Source organism: Ornithorhynchus anatinus, chromosome 16 (genome assembly GCF_004115215.2).
Source record: "Ornithorhynchus anatinus isolate Pmale09 chromosome 16, mOrnAna1.pri.v4, whole genome shotgun sequence".
NCBI lineage: Eukaryota > Metazoa > Chordata > Mammalia > Monotremata > Ornithorhynchidae > Ornithorhynchus > Ornithorhynchus anatinus.
This window is the reverse complement of record NC_041743.1, coordinates 100,225-120,415: the sequence shown is the minus strand read 5'-3', so window position 1 is coordinate 120,415 and position 20,191 is coordinate 100,225. Positions and strand designations below refer to the sequence as shown.

The 20,191-nt window shown below is 58.6% G+C and overlaps 1 protein-coding gene and 1 non-coding gene across 2 annotated transcripts; one reads left to right on the top strand and one right to left on the bottom strand.

Annotated features, from left to right (window-relative positions):
- Window positions 1–3,861: 3,861 nt before the first annotated feature.
- Window positions 3,862–8,586, top strand: TENT5C (terminal nucleotidyltransferase 5C). Its single transcript, XM_029081272.2, has one exon. It carries the CDS (start codon window positions 5,418–5,420, stop codon window positions 6,639–6,641), a length of 1,224 nt encoding a protein of 407 aa, XP_028937105.2. The 5' UTR covers window positions 3,862–5,417; the 3' UTR covers window positions 6,642–8,586.
- Window positions 8,587–14,669: 6,083 nt separating this feature from the next.
- On the bottom strand, window positions 14,670–14,807 carry LOC114817629. Its single transcript, XR_003765490.1, has one exon. It is a non-coding gene; the product is annotated as a small nucleolar RNA SNORA7 (small nucleolar RNA).
- Window positions 14,808–20,191: the final 5,384 nt, after the last annotated feature.

The following is a 20,191-nucleotide window of genomic DNA, read 5'->3' as shown; positions in this document are numbered from 1 at the left end:
CCCCGGCCAGGTGAGCCCCCCGGAGGGGGTCGAAGGGGGCGGGCCCGGGGCCTTTCTCCCGGTTCGGCCGTCCGGGCCACGGGCGGGGTGGGGGGGGGGGAGGCGGTCGGGGCTGCCCCGTGGACTCGCCCAGGCCCCCGGGCCCGGGACGGAGGGAGGGAGGGAGGGAGGGAGGAAGGCCACGGTTGGATGGGGAGCGTCCCCTGCGGCGCCAACCCGCCCCCCGCCGCTCCCCGGGGCTCAGCCTACCCCCGGCCCCGCCGCCCGGCCTCCCCGGCAACTTGGAGCCACGACGTCCGGGCGGCCGGGGGTCCGGGGGTCCGGGGGAGGGGGCGGGACCGGGGGCAGGGGGCGGGACCGGGGGCAGGGGCGGTCCGGGATCCGGGGGTCCGGGGGAGGGGGCGGGACCGGGGGCGGGGGCGGTCCGGGGGCGACTGAGGCCCCGGCCGAGCCCCCCGCCCCCGCCGCGCTCGCCGGCCGGCCTGCCTCTCCGGGTGCGGAGCACTGTACCAAGTTGGGCTTGGGAGAGTCCAGTCCAACAATAAACAGGCACATCTGTAAACTCGCGGGGAGCTGACAGTCTGGGGGCGGGGGTGGAACGGTACTAATCATAATTAGGGTATTTGTTAAGCTCTTACTATGGGCCAGACACTGTTCTCTGCGCTGGGGTACATTCAAGATATCGGGGTCGGGCACAGTTCAGGTCCTTCCAAGGGCTCGCGGTCTTCATCCCCATTTTACAGATGAGGCACAGAGAAGCGAAGTGACTTGCCCAAGTATCTGGTGGAGTAGTGCAGTGTAGTACAAGTCTCTTGCCGAGCTGTACGTTCCAAGCGCTTAGTACAGTGCTCTGCACATAGTGGGCGCTCAATAAATACTATTGAATGAATGGTGGAGCCGGGGGGGGGGGGTGGGGGTGGTCTTGGGCCAGCGGCCGCTTCCCGTGAGCCGCGGGCTGCCCCTCTCCTCTCCCTTCTCTGCAGCCCCCGGGGTCGGAGGGGCCTCCCCCTGCCTGGGAGAAGGCCGCCCCCGCCGAGGTCGCCGACCCCAATATTTTTCTGGAAGGTCACCTCCATGGGCCCGAGGCGGGCTGGACGTGAGGGGCCCCGGGGTTGTCAGCTTGCCTTCAGGCCTCGGGCAGCGGCAGCGGGGCCGGGAGGAACGGAGGAGGCGGCGCAGCTCAGTCGTCCGGTTGGGCCACCGCCGCCAATGCCTTCGGGCCCGGAACGAGATAACAAACTTCCTAGAAATCTGCTTCCTTTGGGTATTGAAGCCCTTACGCCGGGCAGAGCCCGGGGTGGAGAAACTGGGGAAACTGGCGCCGGAAGGGGCCCTCCCAGAAAACCAGGCCCTCCGGGGCTTCAGTCCGTTTGGGCCCAACAGACTCACTGTTGTGCGAATTATCTCTCCTGAATGCGATTTCCCAGGTAGTGATCCTTATCTGTGCGATTTGAGAATTTTGAACAGAATGATCCTGTTGACAATTATGGGTAGACTTGTACTCTCCCCTTCCCAAAACTCCGCTGATATTTCCCCCTCCAGGCTTCTCGGTAGGAGAGAAGAAAACTAAGCCAGCTCCCAGCCAAGGTAGCTCTGGGGCCTCCGACTTGATTCATCTTGAAGCTGTCGTCTAGATGACCCACGGGGGCAATTGTTCTGGAGAGGATGATACTGATAGTAAAATCAGGTTGGGGAGATAATGATGGCATTTGAGCCTTACTGTGTGCCAACCCCTCTATTAAGCTCCAGGTAGTTACAAGATAATCAGATCAGATCCAGTCCCTGTCCCACCTGGAGCTCCCTGTTTGAGAGGAGGAGGTGGGGAAAGGTCAGATTTGCTTGTAAGTTTCTCTTCACAGGCTTGGAGTTGTTGACTTTGAATATTCACTGTGATGCTTTGAGCAGTGGTGGATTCTGTTCCCTTCCTCTCTTCCCGTAGTAATCTCCCGTCCTGCTATTCCTTGTTCCTGTGGAGTGCCTTGATATCTAAGGAAGAATTCACAAGAGGCTGCCAAACTCTCTGACCCCACAGTGTCCACTCTATATTACCCAGAGAGCGGTGTTGGCCGTCAGCCCGCCGGAGCAGGGAGGGTCTCAGGCCCTCTCCGAGCTCCCACAAGACGCGGCCCCTACCCTGAACCTGAGAGGCAGAGAGGCCAGAGGAGATTCAGCCCCTGGGTTAGGGAATGCCAAAACCACCTGCTAAAATAAATACATGGGGGTGGGGGGGAAGGAAAGTGGGGGACAGAGAATATTGGAGTAACCTGCCTTACAAAGGTGACGTGTTCAGAGTGACTCAGAGCGGGAAGAGCGGGACGAGGGCCCAGCCACGGCTTTGCAGGACTGGGAGGTCGGGTCTAATCCATCAGCCCGCTTGGGACCCAACTTTGGCCCTTGTGGCCAGGCTACGATCCCCATGAGCAAAGGCTTTGCTTCTGAAGCACCTTGAGACCCTCCAAGTAAAATCACATCCACCTGATCCAGTTGCCTAAAGGCAAGTTGGGATTTCTGTGTGGCAACTGATTTTTAAAAAAAAAAAAAATCAAGTTAAAAAGGACTCCATTCCCCCGGGGGCAAGGGTGTTCTCCGCCCCCACTTGTCACTGCCAGCCCTGCCTACCCCTCGCCACCCGCCCTGCCAGCTCTCGCTTCTTCTGCTTCTGGGACAGCCTCATCTGGATAACCTGCGCCTCCTCTGTAATTCGGGCAAGGCTCAACTCCCGGTCTTCCCTTATAGCTGGACTATCTACTGAAAGCCTAAGCCCTGGACCGAGCACCAGGGGAAGGGCAGGAGACCCAGAAGACCCAACCCCTGACCTCGAAGACCTCTCTGTCTATCAGGGGAGTCAGACAGCCAGGTTATTTATAAATAGTAACTAACCCCCGGTGACCTCTGACTCCTCTCCCTCACCCACCACCCTCGCTGACGGTCCCAGTGACCTCAGACCCCTCTCCCTCACCCACCGCCCTCTCACAGCTCCGGTGACCTCCAACCCCTCGGCCAGCACCCTCGCTCATTCACTCTCTGTTAGAGCCAGAGCGTGGGGCCTCGCTCCGTGGGAATGGGTGTCCCGGCCGGCCCTCTGCGCAGCTGAGCTCATGCAGCGTCATCGGGCGTGATGGCTGCCGGTCCGCCCCGATTGGGTGCGCCAAAGCAATCTCCTGGCCACAGCAGGCCCCCGGTGGCCCAGAGGGGCCTATCTCTACGGCCCTGTTGGCCTGGGGTGGGGGGGAGGGGAAAGGGGACAGAGAGGGCAGTGCTGCGCCGAAGATAGTGTCTCTCGCGCCCTCTCTCTTGCTCTCTCTCTTCTCTCCCGGGAGCAGTTCCCTCATCTGACACTCCCAGCAGCAGGGATGCCCAGGGTCTGCTTGTGGTACTAGCCCACTCTCTGGATAAACACACTAGCCCTAGCCCCACTTCACAAAAACACGCACCCAGCATCTGTCACACAGGCCCCTGTGATCGTGAACCTTTGGTACTGGGCCCGCACCGCCGAGGCTGTGGGAGTTTTCGCCGCCTTTTCTGACTCTGAGCAAACACGGGTGATAAATGGGGACAGGGAAGCCGATAACCTGCAGACTGAGGCAGCCGACTGAGAATGGGCCAGCTGTGGGTTTCGGCGGGCAGTGGGCCCAGCGAGTTATTTGTTCGGTTATCTCGGGGCAGCGGAGCAGCTGTGGGCAGGAGCCTCCTGAGCGCCTCGGCCCCTGGTCCCCGGCCCAGTCACCTGCTCACTCGTGGCTGCTACCCTGACCTCTTTGGGGGGAGGTCGGCGGGAGGCCGCCCCACAGTGAATGGCCTGGGGATACCCCTCCCCTGGGGGAGGGATCGGGATCCCGCCCAGGGCCCTGTAGGAGGGGGAACCTGTCGATGTTTTACCGTGCTGCTCTTGACTTGGCCTTGCTGGGCATCCCCTCGGGCCCCGGGGGGACCTCCCACCGTGCAGGGAAGTAGTTGTGCCCACGGGCTGGCCGGGCGAGTCCTTGATCCGGTCACACCTTCTGGTGTCAGCGGTGGCGGGGTCCTGGGACTAGAACTCAGGAAAGAGTTAATCAAGTGGTTCTTCTTCCCATTCGGCAAGGAAGGAGAATGAGGAACGTGTGAGGAACACGTGTAACTTGACTCTGACCACCCGGTGAGGGCCTAAAAATAGCCCCGGTGTGAGCGCCGAGGGCATGGTCAAACCCTCTTTCCGGCATCTCTGCCCTTCTGCGCAGCACACTCCAAGTCTACGGACCTGGGAAACGTCACCTGAGGAAGGCCTGATCTCTGTGTCTGTCCGTCTTTCTGGCTGAGGTGCATCCGAACTCTCCTCCTGCCACGGCGGACGCTTTTTCAGGAAAAAGATGAGTGTCCATGACCATTCCAGGCAAAGGTGTCCACTCCAGTGCAGCCCGGGACCCTGGGGAGGCCCAACCCACGGGGAGTCTAGCTCAAGACGAGATGTCTTGGAATCGTCGGCAGGGAGAGGGTGTGGAAAGGCCCCTCTACCCGAGAGGATTTTCTTGGGGTGGTGTCTTCCACCGCAGAATCTCCCCAGGGTCGTAAGCTAGGCTGTGAGCTCGTTAAAGGCAGGGAACGTGACTGCTAATTCTGTTGTATTGTACTCTCCCAAGTGCTTAGGATAGTGCTCTGCGCATAGTAAGCACTCAGTAAATATGATTATTGATGATGACATCCCGGCCCCGAGCATCCCGGGGGTCGGGGCGCTGCAGCATGGGGAGAGACGGGGCCGGGCTCGGGGACTCGGTGAGCCAGATCTCAGCCGAGGGGATTGAGTCCGGGGACGTGTCGGCAGAGTTGGGGGCCCGGCCCGAGGTCTGAGGGACGGCAACCCGACCGGGCCTGCGGGCTTCGGCGGGTGGCAGAGACCCACTGCGGTCCACCTGGCCATCCGGCCAAACCACTGCTGGGCATCCAGCCGGAATGTTGCCGGGGACCGCAGGCAGGGGAGGAAGGAGGGACCGCTTCCCGGACGGCAAGTTTAAACGGGATGTGTGCCAGGGAAGGGTAGAGTGGGGCAGACCCACTGTACCCGCTGTACCGAGAGCCGTGGTGCCACGGTAGGCAGGCGCCAGTATGTCCCCAACAGCTTCTCTGGTCGCCGCACAACTCGGTCCTCACCTTGGTGGCGCCGGTCAGGAAGCGTTACGGCCGGCCTCACGGTGGCCCCGCTGCCATCGGTGTCACTGGCCCCCGATCCTGCTGCAGACTCCACACGGGCATCGGGACCACGTGCCGCTCCCGTGCCCGCCTGCGGTCTGCCACTGGCCGTCCTGGCCAAGCGGAAGGGTCGGAGTCCTCTAGGGGTGACCCTGGTCCTCGGCAAGCGAGTCAGCACGACCGGGGGCTTGCAGGGAACTGGCTGCGGGGCCGGAGGGGCAAGCGGCGAGGGGGCCGTCGGGCCATCGAGACTAATGCCGCGCCTCCCTTCCGTTTCCCCGGCAGGTCCCTCCCCCGCCATGGCCGCCGCCGAGACTCCCGCCGGGGCCTGCCTGGCGTCGAGCGTGCTGAGCTGGGAGCAGGTGCGCCGCCTGGACGAGGTCCTGACCGAGGTGGTGCCCGTCCACGGGCGGGGCAACTTCCCCACCCTGCAGCTGACCCTCAAGGACATCGTCCAGACGGTGCGCTCCCAGCTGGAGGAGGCCGGCATCCACGTGCGGGACGTCCGCCTGAATGGCTCGGCGGCCGGCCACGTGGTGGTCCGGGACAACGGGCTGGGCTGCAAAGACCTGGACCTCATCTTCCACGTGGCCCTGCCCACGGAGGGCGACTTCCAGCTGGTGCGCGACGTGGTTCTGGGCTCCCTGCTGCTCTTCCTGCCGGCGGGCGTGAACCGGCTGAAGATCAGCCCCGGCACGTTGAAGGAGGCCTACGTCCAGAAGCTGGTCAAGGTGTGCACGGAGGCCGACCGCTGGAGCCTCATCTCGCTGTCCAACAGGGATGGGCGGAACGTGGAGCTCAAGTTCGTGGACTCGATCCGGCGCCAGTTTGAATTCAGCGTGGACTCGTTCCAGATCGTCCTGGACTCGCTGCTCCGCTACTACGGCTGCGCCGAGCAGCCCATGTCGGAGCACTTCCACCCGACGGTGGTCGGCGAGAGCGTCTACGGGGACTTCGGGGCGGCCCTGGAGCACCTCCGCAGGCGGCTGATCGCCACCAAGAACCCGGAGGAGATCCGCGGGGGCGGCCTGCTCAAGTACAGCCACCTCCTGGTCCGGGACTTCCGGCCCCTGGACCAGGACCGGATCAAGACGCTGGAGCGCTACATGTGCTCCCGGTTCTTCATCGACTTCCCCGACCTCGCGGAGCAGCGACGCAAGCTGGAGGCCTACCTGCAGACCCATTTCGCCAAGGAAGAGAGGAGCCGCTATACCTACCTGGTGACTCTGCACCGCGTGGTCAACGAGAGCACCGTGTGCCTCATGGGGCACGAGCGCCGTCAGACGCTCAACCTCATCTCCCTGCTGGCCCTGCGGGTGCTGGCCCAGCTCAATGGCCTCCCCGACGCCACCAGCGTCACCTGCTACTACCAGCCCGCGCCGTACGTCGGCGACGGCCACTTTGGCGGCTACTACGTCCCCGGCCCGACGTCCGGACCCCGCGGCCCCGCGTACCCCACCTGGCTGCCCTGCAACTAGCCCGAGCCCTCTGGGCCCTCCGGATCGGGGAAGGGGTCGGGGAGGGCCCGGCTGGCCGGGGCTCACGGCTCTGGTCCCGGAGCAGTCCGTTGGCCTGCCTTGAGGGACCCCCTTGTGGGCAGCCCCGCGGAGGACAGGGCGGTCTGCCCGCCCGTCCAGAACTCTCCCAAAGAGCTGGTGTTTCTGATCCCAAACTCTGGCTCTTGGGAATCTGGTCGCCAGCCGGCCATTGGGGCTGGAGTTTCTTGGGCGGGTGAGGGGGGGCTCGGACCAACCACCTCTGGCTGCCCCTCTTTCCGCTTGCTGATCCAGCCCCCTTGGCTTCCATTGTGAAGTCATGGCTTGAGCTCCTTTTGATTGTCCTGGTCTTGCAGTGGTCTCGGTAAAGGTGCGGTGAGTGTGTGTGTGTGCGCGCGCGCGCCTCCGACCCCATCTGTCCGTCTGTCCAACATCGAGCCCGACTCTGCCCTGTGAGGGTCCAGTGGGGACTCGGGTCCTGCTATCCCCTCTCGTTATTGGAATGAAAAATGGGGATGTTAAAACTCGTTTTTTCACACCTTTCCCTAAAAGTCACATTGAGGTGAGAGAGTCCTAAAACAAATTTTGATGGGATGGGAAAGGAATTTTGACTCTGAAAAGCGTGGGCTTTCTCTTGGAACGGAACTCTCTACCCAACTAACTCTTGCCACGGGAGTTGGCTTGGTGCCGGGTGCCCTGCTGGCTTCGATGTCATGGCCGCGTTCCACCTGGTCAGATGCGTGGGGTGGGGCTGGTGGAGTCCGGGCTGAATTTCTCGAAATGGGGCCACGGCAGCTCTCGGTGCCCAGCTTCCTGTCTCTACCCCAGGTCCGGACTGCCTTCCCACTCCAGAGCTGGCTGAACTGGCCAACCCGTTGATCCCACTGAAAGACCCAGGGGAAAGAGTCGCTTGGTCTGGTGGGGCCTAATGGCTCCAGACCTTGTAATCCCGGCCCTAGCGGTCCTCCCCTTGACTGCGAGGAGGGTGGGAGGGGAGGGGTTGACCGCCTCTTCTCACCACTGGTGGGTGGCAAGAGACTGGTGACATGAGTGGGGAGGAAGGGCACCCCCTTTCCCCCAATCCCCCCAGGTCATGAAGGAAACTGGGAACTAAAACCATCTGTTCTCCAAGCTGCTTGGCCTTGGCAAATAGCTCGTGGACTTCCGCAACTAGCGGCTCTAGCTTGGGAGTGGCGGCTCCGTGTTCCTGTGCTTTGCGAGGCAGGATGGCGGCGGCCCTCCTAGAGCGGCCGGGGCAGAGTGTGCTGGGTAACCCGAGCTGGCCACCGGCCTCGGCTCCTACGCATCTGGAGCCCCCCGCTCTCTCGGCACTGTGCTGGGGATGAATTTTGAATTAGCGTTGGAAAGGTCCCGGGCTCTACCAGTCTCAACTCTTTGTCGGTCACGGGTCGAGTTGGCATTCCTAACCTGGAGTTCTCCGTAGCGATCGGCGCGGGTGGTTTCTACTCCACCTGTGCAGTGCCGGCCCAGACCTCAGCCGCCTCACATCTCCCTGCCGCCTTGTCCTTGGGCCCGGGATGAAGCCGCTCTCTCCCAGAGCAGGAAGCGTTTCCACTTTGCTGGACGGAGCGCCTCTCCGAGCGCGGCCAGCGGCTCGCACCGTGGACTAGTCGGCGGTCGGCCGCCTTCCTCTGGCCCAGGCGATTCCACGCTCCCTCCCTCTTTCTGCAGGAAGCAAAGACTGGCTCCTGCCTCTTGGCAAAGATCTGGCCGGAGGAAGCTGGAGGGACTCGGAGCTGCGGGCTCAAGCGTAGGCAACCTGAAGATGGGCGGGGCTTCAGAGAACCGAGATCCGACCTGTGCCATGTTTGTTCTTCCAGGCATCTGGTTGTCCAAGACTTTAGTTGTTGAATTCGCCGTTGTGGTATGATGGCAGTGTGTTTGCACTAAAAGTACTGCTCAGAGGCAGGTGATAGCTTAACCAAAGCCTATATGAGGTGGGGTGGGGGAGGGAGGGGCGGGGGGCACACACTTGACCCGGCTTCCAGCAGAAACCACTGGTTTCTGCCTGCAGGTGTAGGGCTGGGGCAGAAGCGCCTGTGGGTGTGGGCCGGAGGGGTCTCCCCAGGCCCCGGGGAGGACTAGCACGTGTCGATGCTGGCTGCCCGGTGTGGGGTGGAGGGGTCGGGGGGGTGGGGCCGCAGCCGGTCGGCCCGGGCTTTGCGCACGTCCGTGCTGAGGGGCGGCCGCTCTGGTCTCAGGCCCCTGCCAGGTTCCCTGGCTGACAGCGCTCGGCTGACACGAACTAGGCAGCCCCGGGATCAGGGGAGGGTGGTTCTTTGTGGTGGAGAGGAATCTCTGTATTGAATTTTGCTTTGGTAGCTTTCTTCTGGTGACTTGAGACCAATCGCTCGTATTGCCGGGGTCGTCACTCGGACCGGTCCGGTGAGGCCCCCGGGGGCCGGAGACCACTCAGGGAGCGTGCCGGTTCTCAGACCGAGCACCCTGTCCCACAGACCTGCTCGGAGGAGGGCGGGTGGGCAGGCCTTTCACCTCAACCTGACCCAGACTTGTTCGTGTCTACCTACCAAACCAGCCTGAAACAAGCTACAGAAGTTCCAAACCCTGGCATTCCAAAGGTCAGGAACGGGAAGCCGAAGCTTCCCGCCTCAGCCCGCCCCTCTGGAGAGTAGGGGGTGGGGTGTGTGTGTGTGTGTGTGTGTGTGTGTTGGGGGGGAGCGGGAAGAGGGGTGTTCTGTGTTTGCACGGAACCTGCGAGTTCCTTTTTTAGTGTTGAGTAACACGAAACTCAGCAGTGGCAGAGGTCACCAAAGTTCAAATCCGCGTCCCCAGTTAAATTTAACGCTGACCCTCGGCTGGCTCGGGACTGGCTCTCCCTTCTCTGGGCTCTGGGCCTCGGCGCCCCTGCACGGGGCTGCTTTGCACCCAGAACGACGGCTCCTTTTCCTTGTTCTCCTTGTCCACCGGCAGCAGAAGAACACAAATTCCCCGCCTGCTGCGCTAACCTGGCACTTGAATCTTACCCACCAGGCTGGTGGCTTCTTGGAAATGGACATCTTCACAGTGAGAACCCAGGGAACTTGCAGGGTTGCCCCTTGACCGACTTGTCCTGGTTAGAACTTTTGGGGCACGTGTGCACGTAGGTGTGGGTGTGTGGTGAGTGTTTGCACGTGGTGCTGCCCTGCCGCTGTCCACGTAGACCGTCCGGGCTGGGGATAGAGAAGGGGGTGTAGGATGGGGGCCCATCCTCGGGGTGGTGGTGACACAGCCTCTCACTCCTGGACTCTCGTAGCCTCCCACTCAGGGTCAGCAGCAGCTCGGTCTGGCTTGGCAGATCGGACTCCTCATTCTCCTGTCGTGTCTCTCCAGGCCTGCGCGCTCTCTCCCTGTGTTCAAGAGCGATTCCCTCCTGTCAGGCTTAGGGACGCAACCTCCTGAGGCTTCCAACTGGCACCGGGCCTGTCACTCAGATTGGGAGAGGGGGGCGGGGGAGGCGCGGGCAGGCAGCGAGGCATCAGCCCTCGCCGGGAAAGATGCCAAATGGCTGCCAAGAGCCTTCGAGGTGGCGACACGGTGGTCTCGGCTCTCAGCGGGCACAGGAGGCCATTCCCTTGCAGGTGTCCAAAGCGGCCGTTGAGCCTCCCAGGTTCTGCTAACCCGCAACGGGGCCAGCACGGGTTAGGCCGGGCCGCTGGCGGCCCAGAGGGAGGCCCGGGGCCCCGAGGAGGCTGGCCGCACAGAGCAGATGGAGGCCAGGACTCCCACCACTGGACTCTGCCCCAGCTAGCTGCCGTCAGCGGGCCAGAAAAGGCACAGTACGTCCTGGGGCCTGGTGGGCTGCGGGGGCTGCGGGCCGGGGAGGAGGAGGTGGCCAGATGGAAGGGGCTGGGGCTGTGTTTGTGGCAAGCGCCGCCAGAAGGACACCGAGCGGGACCCTGCCAGTGTGACTTGGAGAATGGGAGTGGCGGGTGAGGGGTGTTTGTCTTCAGTGTCGGTGGGAAGCTTTATGATGTGGGGGTGCTGTCCTCATCTCCTCAGCCACATAACTCAAATCACCTCGCCCCAGGGCTCTGCCGGCCGTTACCGAAAAGTGGCCAATTGGTCTTGGGGATTGTTGGTCCGCCGGTGCCCGCTGAAATGTGGGTGGTTCTGCCTCTTCACGGGTGACCACCGCCTCGTTGCCTTATATATGCGGAGGCCTTGTGCAAATGGTTTTTGGGGTTTTTTTTGGCAAAATGTAATGAGATAAAAAAAAATGCCTTTGAGTTCATTGGAAAATAAAAATCTATTTTAAAGACTCCGTCCAAGTGTGCTCTCTGCCCCCAATCAGTTCTCGAGTCCCAGAGCAGGCCGTGCAGCGGCCCCCAATCTGGAGCTGGTTTTCACTTGCCGACCCGAGAGTGGCCGCTCTGCACCCGTTGTTCCAGGAGCACCCCCGAGGGGAGATGTCGGGGTTGCCATGCCTGCGCCCCTCTGGGCGGCTGAGAGGGAAGCCTGACGTCGCCCTCGCCGGTCTGCTCGGGGCTCTGCCTCACCAAAGTGTGGGCATCAGCCCCTCCCAGCTTGGGGTCGAGTCCCGGGCACCCTTCCATCCTGTCCGCTCCAACCCCCTTCTTGGGATGGTGCCCGTCTTCCACGGAAGGAGGGCTGTCCCTGCCGGGTGTGGGGAGGGTGCAGGCCTGGGCTGGGGAGCAGCTCCTGGTGATGATTCACTCGGCTCCTCCTCGTCCCGAGTGGGTTCCGTGGCCCTCAGTCCTGCCGTCTGCCTGCCACCTGCTTGCAGGCTCCCTGGCGCCGGGGACCCTGGCGAGGCAGGCCCGGCTGCCTGCCGTTAGCTTCCTCAACGACTGGCGCCTGAAACTGCCACGGGGAAGAGGGGCCGGGATCGGGCACCACGGGGACTTTGTACAGTGTTTTGCACACAGTAAGCGCTCAGTAAATGTAATTGAACGAATGGAGGGGGACGATCGAACCAGGACGAGTAGCAGGAGAAGCTGGGTCGTTCCTGGAGCGACAGTTATGGAGAAAAAGATTAGGGGTAGGGCGGCGGAGAAGTGGGAGTGGCGGCTGGGTCTTCTAATGAAGATCTGCTTCCTCAAATCCCATCTCTCTGGGCTTGGCCCCTCTCCTTCTTCCCCCCGAGCACCTTTCCTCTCGGCTGTGAGGCAACTGCCCGCTACACGGTGATTCCCTTGACTCCCCTCAACAAGCACTTTAAGCACTGGAGCCCGAGCCACTCAAGCGGTGACTTTGGCATCACTGGGGGCGCGGGCGGTGCCCCTTTTGGGCTGCCCTTCTCGTGTTTTCATGGACTGGGCCACGCTAGGCCAGGCGGAGGTCAGAGGGCAGCTCCTGCAGTCTCCCACCAAGGCTCAGCACCCAAGCGGCCCCTGCCAGGGGGATGGACAGGAACGGCGACTGAGTTTCAGCAGAGAGGGCACACGCCACGGGCCCGGGTGGCTCATTCGTTTAAGCTCTGTCGACGGGAAGGCTTGGCACGGCCTGGATACGCAGGGCAGCTGGAACTGACCATGTACACAGAGCTGGCTGATAAGCAACCCGAGCGTGTTTACTCTCCCCACTCTGTGGCCAGGGAGATACGGTGTATCATGCAAGGCTGCCCTTTGCAGTCTATCTTTCCCGCCGCCCACCTGGTCCCGTAGGTCCGGGGGCTGTCATCACAGGCCAGATCTAGTGGCCGCCACAGGGCGAGGATCTTAGTTCGGTGGGGTGGCGAAACTCCATCTCAGGGTCACCCCCGCCAAGTCCACCCCTTGATAACCGGCCCCGGCATCCCGGCCTAACGCTACTGCTTCCCCCGGAGCAGGTGCGGCTGCCCTGAGAGCCCTGGGTGGTCTGTGCCACGGCCCACCCTGAGCTAAACTGGAAGCGCCTGCGGGGAGAGATTGAGGCAGAACAATCGCCTTCCGGACGCTTTAACAGAAGTGGTGTGTCCAATGGAAAGAGCATAGGCTTCTAATTCCGGCTCCTCCACTTGCCTGTTGCGTGACAAGTCGCTCCGCTTTTCTGTGCCTCGGTTTCTTCAACTGTAAAAAGGGAATTCAATCCCTGTTCTTCTTCCTACTTGGGCTGGAAGACTGTGTCTGATCTGATTATCTTATATCTAACCTAGAACTTATTCCAGCACTTGGTACACAGTAAGGGCTTAGCAAATTCCACAGTTAGTAATATAATAATCATTTTCCGCTCATCTTCCCGGGGCCAGGCCGGCTGGCACTTGTGGCCGGGTTGCAGCCACGGCCGGCTTGGGCCATTTTCGCGGCTTATTCTCGGGGCACACACCAGCGGCAGCTGCTGGCCACAGGCTAACAGGCAGGCGTCACTTGGGGCCCTCCCCGCTGGCCTTCCCCATCCCGGTGTGATCTTTAACAAGGACTTGGGGAAAGTATTCCCTCCCCACCCCCTGCCACCAATCCCAAACCTCAGCTGGTTCCGAATCACTTCAGTTGAATGGCGGCGAAGCTGAGTGCTGGTGAGGTGTCTTTTGCCAGCTCGTTCTTCCCAGGCGTGTGGGCCCCAAGGTCCTGAGCCCCTGCATGCTTGCGTTCATCCTGGGCTCACCTTGTCCTTCTTGGAAGGGAAGGTACCAAGCAAAGTGGCAGATTCTGGGGGAGATGTTCCCTGCGGAAGAGGCTATGGTGAGCCAGTGTCAGCCCACAACCCCAAGACTACGTGCAAGGGCCCCGTCCCCAGAGAGACTGGGGCTGATCTTGCTGGGGTAGTGCGGGAGTTGAGGTGTCGGGGGGCTGGGGAGGGGGCTGGATGGCGGAGGTCATCCTCGGGCCCGGCCCCCGTTCAGCCAGCACAGAGACCAAATGGCCACCGGTGCCTCGCTATTGATGATCAAGCCTCAGGCCAGACACGGCTGCGGTCGCCAACGTGGCGGCTAGCCCGTCGGAGACTCTGGCCCAGGTTGTCCCGGAGGCAGGTTTCTTCACGGCTCGGGATGTGGTGCTGGATTTGGGAGCCCTCCGTCGCCTCGGCAGTCGGGACGAGGCCGTCCCTCCTGAGGAGGGATGTCCGAGTGCCCGGGCCCAGCTATCCCACGCGAGCTATGCAACCTGTTGGTGGGTCGGGATTTAATAGAGGTCGCCGCTGCCTCGTGGTTCTGGCCCAGTGATGTCTCTCTGTAGCCTTCTTGAAGGGGATTCTGACTCCCTCCCCAGCCCAGGGGGTCCCCAAGTCTCTGGTGCGGTGCTATCATCACTGAGATTGTAGTTTTATTTTAATATATCGAGAGAAGGCACTGAGCTAGGCAGATGATGCTGGAAAAGTGGCTTACAGCTCAGCGGCCCACTGTGACTCAGAGGAGCCAGAACCACTGAGACCTGGAAAGAAGTAGACAATCACTAGGCAAATGGACCTTGAGGTGGCCAAGAAGGACCCTCTCCCAGGACAGTAGACACAGCATCTCCAGCTCAGCCCCGCAGTGTCCCTTCAGGACAGACTGAAGGGAAAGGGGGGATGAGGATGAAGAAGTGTGTAAAATGGCCCTCGATGGAGGCTCCGGGAGAGGGTCCCCCAGTTGCGGCTGTGGGACTCCGCTCTTCCCAGATACGGGGAAGATAAACCCCAGCCGAGTCTGCTCCATTCTGGGGTGCTCCTGCCCCTGTGGAGCGGTGGGGTTCCTGGGTGCCGAGCTGGCCGGGCCGTCTCCCACGGTGTTTAGGGGCGATCGCGTGGCCTGCGTAACGACTACCCGACGAGTGTGTCCTGTGATGACCGCTGTTGGTTTTTTACACTTTTTTAATGGCATTCGTTAAATTCTACATGCCAGGTATTGTACTAAGCACTGGGGTCTTGTCTTATGCCGTAGGAATGTTTCCGACCCACGGCGACATCACGGACACATCTCTCCCAGAACGCCCGCTCTCCACCTGCAATCGTTCCGGTAGCGGATCCGTAGTGTTTAATTGGTAAAAATACGGAAGCTGTTTACCTTCTTCCACGAAGTAAACTTGAGTCTCTGCCCTTGACTCTCTCCCTTGCCGCTGCTGCCCAGCGTGGGTGAGTAGCAGATGGCCTTCCACTCGCTAGCCACTGGCCAAGCTAGGAATGGAATGGATATGCCTCTGCTTGACTCTCTCTCCCATAACCAAGCCTGGAAGAGTACTGGAAACTCTCCAGGTGCGACCCTGAGAGGGGAAGTTCTGGGGTAGATGCAAGCAATCAGGATGGACATAGTCCTTGTGCCACAGGGGGCTCACACGGCCTCGTGACTGCTGTGTGATCTTGAGCCGGTCTCTTCACCTCTCTGGGCCTCAGTTACCTTATGCAGCATGGCTCAGTGGAAAGAGCCCAGGCTTGGGAGTCAGAGGTCGTGGGTTCGAATCCCCACTCTGCCACTTGTCAGCTGTGTGACTGCGGGCAAGTCCCTTAACTTCTCTGTGCCTCAGTTCCCTCATCTGTCAAATGGGGATGAAGACTGTGAGCCTCACGTGGGACAACCTGATTACCCTGTATCTTCCCCGGCGCTTAGAACAACGCTCTGCACATAGTAAGCGCTTCACAAATACCGACATTATTATTATCTGTAAAATGGGGATTAATGCTGTGAGCCCAACTTGGGACAAGGACTGTATCTGACCTGATTGATTTGTATCTACCCCAGTGCTTGGCGCATAGTCAGCGCTTAACAAGTACCGTAATTATTATGATGATCACTTAAGACCTCATGGTGTGCAGAGCGCTGGACTAAGCAGTGAGGCAAGTACAGTAACTAGTAGATAAGACCCTCGCCCTCCAAGAGCTTAGAGTCAGTGTGGCTCAGTGGAAAGAGCCCGGGCTAGGGAGTCAGGGGTCATGGGTTCGAATCCCGGCTCTGCCCCTTGTCAACTGTGTGACTGTGGGCAAGTCACTTAACCTCTCTGTGCCTCAGTTCCCTCATCTGTAAAACTGAGATTGAGACTGTGAGCCTCACGTGGGACAACCTGATGACCCTGACTCTACCCCAGCGCTTAGAACAGTGCTCTGCACATAGTAAGCGCTTAACAGACACCAACATTATTATTAGAGTCGAGCAGGGGCGGCAGCCACTAAAATGAATTCGTGTTTGGAGAAGGGCGGGAAGCAGGGGGGTGAGAGAGGAGGGGTCGGGCTTGGGTTGGGGGGGCCCGGGGAACCGGCCCGGCTCGTCCTCGGCCCGGCGGCTTTCCGGCCCTGCCCCCTGCTGGTCGGACCGGCTCACTGCAGGTCCCCCAATTCGCCCCCTCCAACGTTTCATTCATTCATTCAATAATATCTATTGAGCGCTTCCTAATAATGTTGGTAATAATAATGTTGGTATTTGCAGCAATGCAGAGCACTGTTCTAAGCGCTGGGGTAGACACAGGGGAATCAGGTTGTCCCACATGGGGCTCACAGTCTTAGACCCCATTTTACAGATGAGGTAACTGAGGCACAGAGAAGTTAAGTGACTTGCCCACAGTCACACAGTTGACAAGTGGCAGAGCTGGGATTCGAACTCATGACCTCTGACTCCAAAGCCCATGCTCTTTCCACTGAGCCACTCTGTTGGTATTTGTTAAGTGCTTACTATGTGCCGAGCACTGGTCTAAGCGCTATGTGCAGAGCACTGTACTAAGCGCTTGGAATGTACAAATCGGCAACAGATAGAGACAGTCCCTGCCCTTTGACGGGCTTACGGTCTAATCGGGGGAGACGGACAGACGAGACCAGTGGCAATAAATAGAATCGAGGAGCAGAACATCTCATTAAAACAATAGCAAATAAATAGAATCAGGGTGATGTACATCTCATTGACAAAATAAATAGGGTGATGAAGATATATACAGTTGAGCGGACGAGTACAGTACCGAGGGGATGGGACGGGAGAGGGGGAGGAGCAGAGGGAAAAGGGGGAGAAGAGGGTTTAGCTGCGGAGAGGTAAAGGGGGGGTGGCAGAGGGAGCAGAGGGAGAAGAGGAGCTCAGTCTGGGAAGGCCTCTCGGAGGAGGTGAGCTTTAAGTAGGGTTTTGAAGAGGGGAAGAGAATGAGTTTGGCGGAGGTGAGGAAGGAGGGCGTTCCGGGACCGGGGGAGGACGTGGCCCGGGGGTCGTCGGCGGGATAGGCGAGAACGGGGGACGGTGAGGAGGTGGGCGGCGGAGGAGCGGAGGGTGCGGGGTGGGCGGTAGAAAGAGAGAAGAGAGGACAGGTAGGAAGGGGGAAGGTGATGGAGAGCCTTGAAGCCTAGAGCTAACGTTTGCTAGCCTGGGACCCCGGCCCACGGCCACTCCCCTTCAGCTTCGGCCTCTTCCCGTCCTCCTGTCCGGGAAGGCCTCCGTCCCGCTCCCCCTCTCTCCCAGGGTCCTCGCTGGAGACCTGGCCCGGACCTCCTGGCTCCGTTGCAAAACCAAGCCTCCTCCTGGGACCCGCGTTCAGACCCCCAGAAAACATTCCCCCGCTCTACTCTCCTCAACTGGCTGCCCATTTTTGTTTTTAAGTGGTATTAAGTGCTTATCATTGCCAGACACTGTACTGAGTCCTGGAGTAGATACAAGCTACTCAGGTTGGACACAGACCGCGTCCCATACGGGACTCAGCTTTAACCCCCATTTTAATAATAAGGTTGGTATCTGTTAAAACACTTATTATGGGCAGAGCACTGTCCTAAGAGCTGGGGTAGACACAGGGTAATTAGGATGTCCCACGTGAGGCTCACAATCTTAATCCCCATTTTACAGATGAGGGAACTGAGGCACAGAGAAGCGAAGTGACTTGCCCGCAGTCACACAGCTGACAAGCGGCAGAGCCGGGATTCAAACCCATGACCTCTGACTCCCAAGCCCGGGCTCTTTCCACTGAGCCACGCTGCTTCTAGCCACGCTGCTTCTGCGTCATCATTTTACAGATGAGGTACCCGAGGCGCAGATCGATCTGGTGACTTGCCCACGTCCGAGGTCACACGGTGCCGAGCCAGGATTCAAACCCTCAAAGAGCTTACAGCCTACTGGGGGAGACGGACATGAAAATGAATTACAGGTAAGGGTAAACAACCGAATATAAGGATCTGTGCGTAAGTGCTGAGGGCTTGGGGAAGAGGGAGAACTTCAGTGCCTAGTGGGTGGGACTAAGCTCATGGGTGAAGCAGGGAGGAGGGAAAATAGGGTCGGGGGGATGAGAACTTAGTGTGGGAAGGTTTTCTGGAGAGACGTGATTTCAGTAGGACTTTGAAGGTGAGGGAGTGGTGGGCTGTCCAAAACGAAGGGGAAGGGGCTTCCAGGGAGTAAGCAAGGGGTCAATAGTAAGGTGACACCACAGTGGGGGAGAGGAAGTAGGTTGGTATTTATTAATCAATTAATGGTATCTGTGGAGTGCTTACTATAGGCAGAACACTGTTAGAGAAGGACTGAATTAGAAGAGGAAAGCGTGCAGGCTGGGATGTAGCATGAGAAGTGTGAGAACGGGTATGAGGGGGAGAGATGATTGAGGGCCATGTATCCCGTGGTGAGGAGTTTCTGCTTGATGGAGAGGTGGGTGGGCAACTGTCGGAGGCCCTTGAGGAGTGGGGAAATTTACGCAGAGTTGTTTTTGTTAAAAAATTGATCTGGGCAGCAGAGTGAAGTGCGGGACAGAGAGAGGAGAGACTGGAAGCAGGAAAGTCAGTGAGAGAGGTGGTCCAGTAGATAATAATGATGATGGTATTTGTTAAGAGCTTACGATGTGCCAAGTACTGTTCTAAGCAGTGGGGTAAGACACAAGGTAATCAGGTTGTCTGATCTGGGGCTCGCAGTCTTTATTCCCATTTTCCAGATGAGGTAACTGAGACACAGAAAAATGAAGTGACTCACCCAAAGTCACACAGCTGACAAGTGGCGGAACCAGGATCAGAACCCACGATCTCTGACTCCCAAGCTCGGGCTCCTTCCATTAAGCCATGCTGCTTCTCTAAAATTAGATGAGATGGGATATGACAAGTGCTCGGATCAATGTGGTGATGGTTAGGATGGAGAGGAAGGGGTGATTCTGGAGATATTATTGACAAGATTAAATGACTGACTGAGAGTACGTGGGTTGAAGGAGAGAGATTAGTTAGTAAATGATATTTATTGAGAGCTTACTCGGTACCACTTATCAGCTGTGTGACTTTGGGCAAGTCATTTCACTTCTCTGTGCCGCAATTACCTCATCTGTAAATGGGGATTAAGACTGTGGTTTAACAAATACCATTATTATTATTATTATTATTATTGTTGTTACCGAGCACTGTATTATACTGTATTGTTTGGGAGAGCACACTACAAGACTTAGTGGACATGATCTCTGCCCATGATGAGTTTACAGTCTCGAGGAATGATAAGGGTAATAATAATAATAATTATGGTATTTGTTGAGCACTTACTATGTGCCAGGCACCATACTAAGCACTGAGGCAGATACAAGCAAATCGCATTGGACATAGTCCTGTCCCACATGGGGCTCACAGTCTTAATCCCCATTTTACAGATGAGGTAACTAAGGCCCAGAGAAGTTCACTGATTCATTCAATCAATCATATTTATTGAGCGCTTACTGTGTGCAAAGCACTGTACTAAGCACATGAAAGTACAATTCGGCAACAAATAGAGACAATCCCTACCCAACAACAGGCTCATAGTCTAGAAGGGGGAGACAGCCAAACAAAACAAGTAGATAGGCATCAATAGTATCAATATAAATAAGTCGAATTATAGATATATAGACATCATTAAGAAAATAAATAGAATAATAAATATGTACATATATACACAAGTGCCATGGGGAAGGGAGGGATGAGAGCAGAGGGAGGAAGTAGGGGCATTGGGGAAGGGAGGAGGAGCAGAGGAAAAGGGGGGCTCAGTCTGGGAAGGCCTTTTGGAGGAGGTGAGCTTTCATTCATTCATTCAATAGTATTTATTGAGCGTTTGAAGTGAAGTGATTTGCCCAAGGTCACATTACAGATAAGTGGTGGAGGCACGATTAGAAACCTTGACCTTCTGACTCCCAGGCCCGTGCTCTATCGACTACGCCATGCTGCTTCTCCATAAAGATCTCATTATCTCATGAAGGATAATGCCAAGGCTCCGGAGTTGTGAGGTAGGAAGGACGGTGGGGATGTTTTGGTACTTGTTAAACACTTACTAAGTGTCCAGCACCGGTCTAAGTGTTGGGGTAGATATAGTCCCTGTTCGTAGGAGGGACAACAAGCATGGACTCCCCATTTTACAGATGAGGAAACTGAGACCCAGTCAAGTGACTTGCCTTAGATCACCCAACAGACAAGTGGCAGTATTGGAATTAGAACCCAGGACCTGTGACTCCCAGGCCTGGGCTCTTTCCACTTGCCCCCACAGTTTCTCTGTCATATCCAGTGATGGGGAAGAGAAGGCTTGGGAGGGGAGATCCCCACCCGTCCTTCCCTCCCAGCCCCCGTGCTGGGGCAGAGATGTTTTGTGCGGACGAGGGGCTTCCGTTTCTGTGTCCTCTCCCACTTAGCACTGCAGAGCTTACACTGGGAGTCCACCTGCTTTCTGAGGGGTTGCAGGAGGCTGGGGGTCCTGGGGGGGGCAGAAT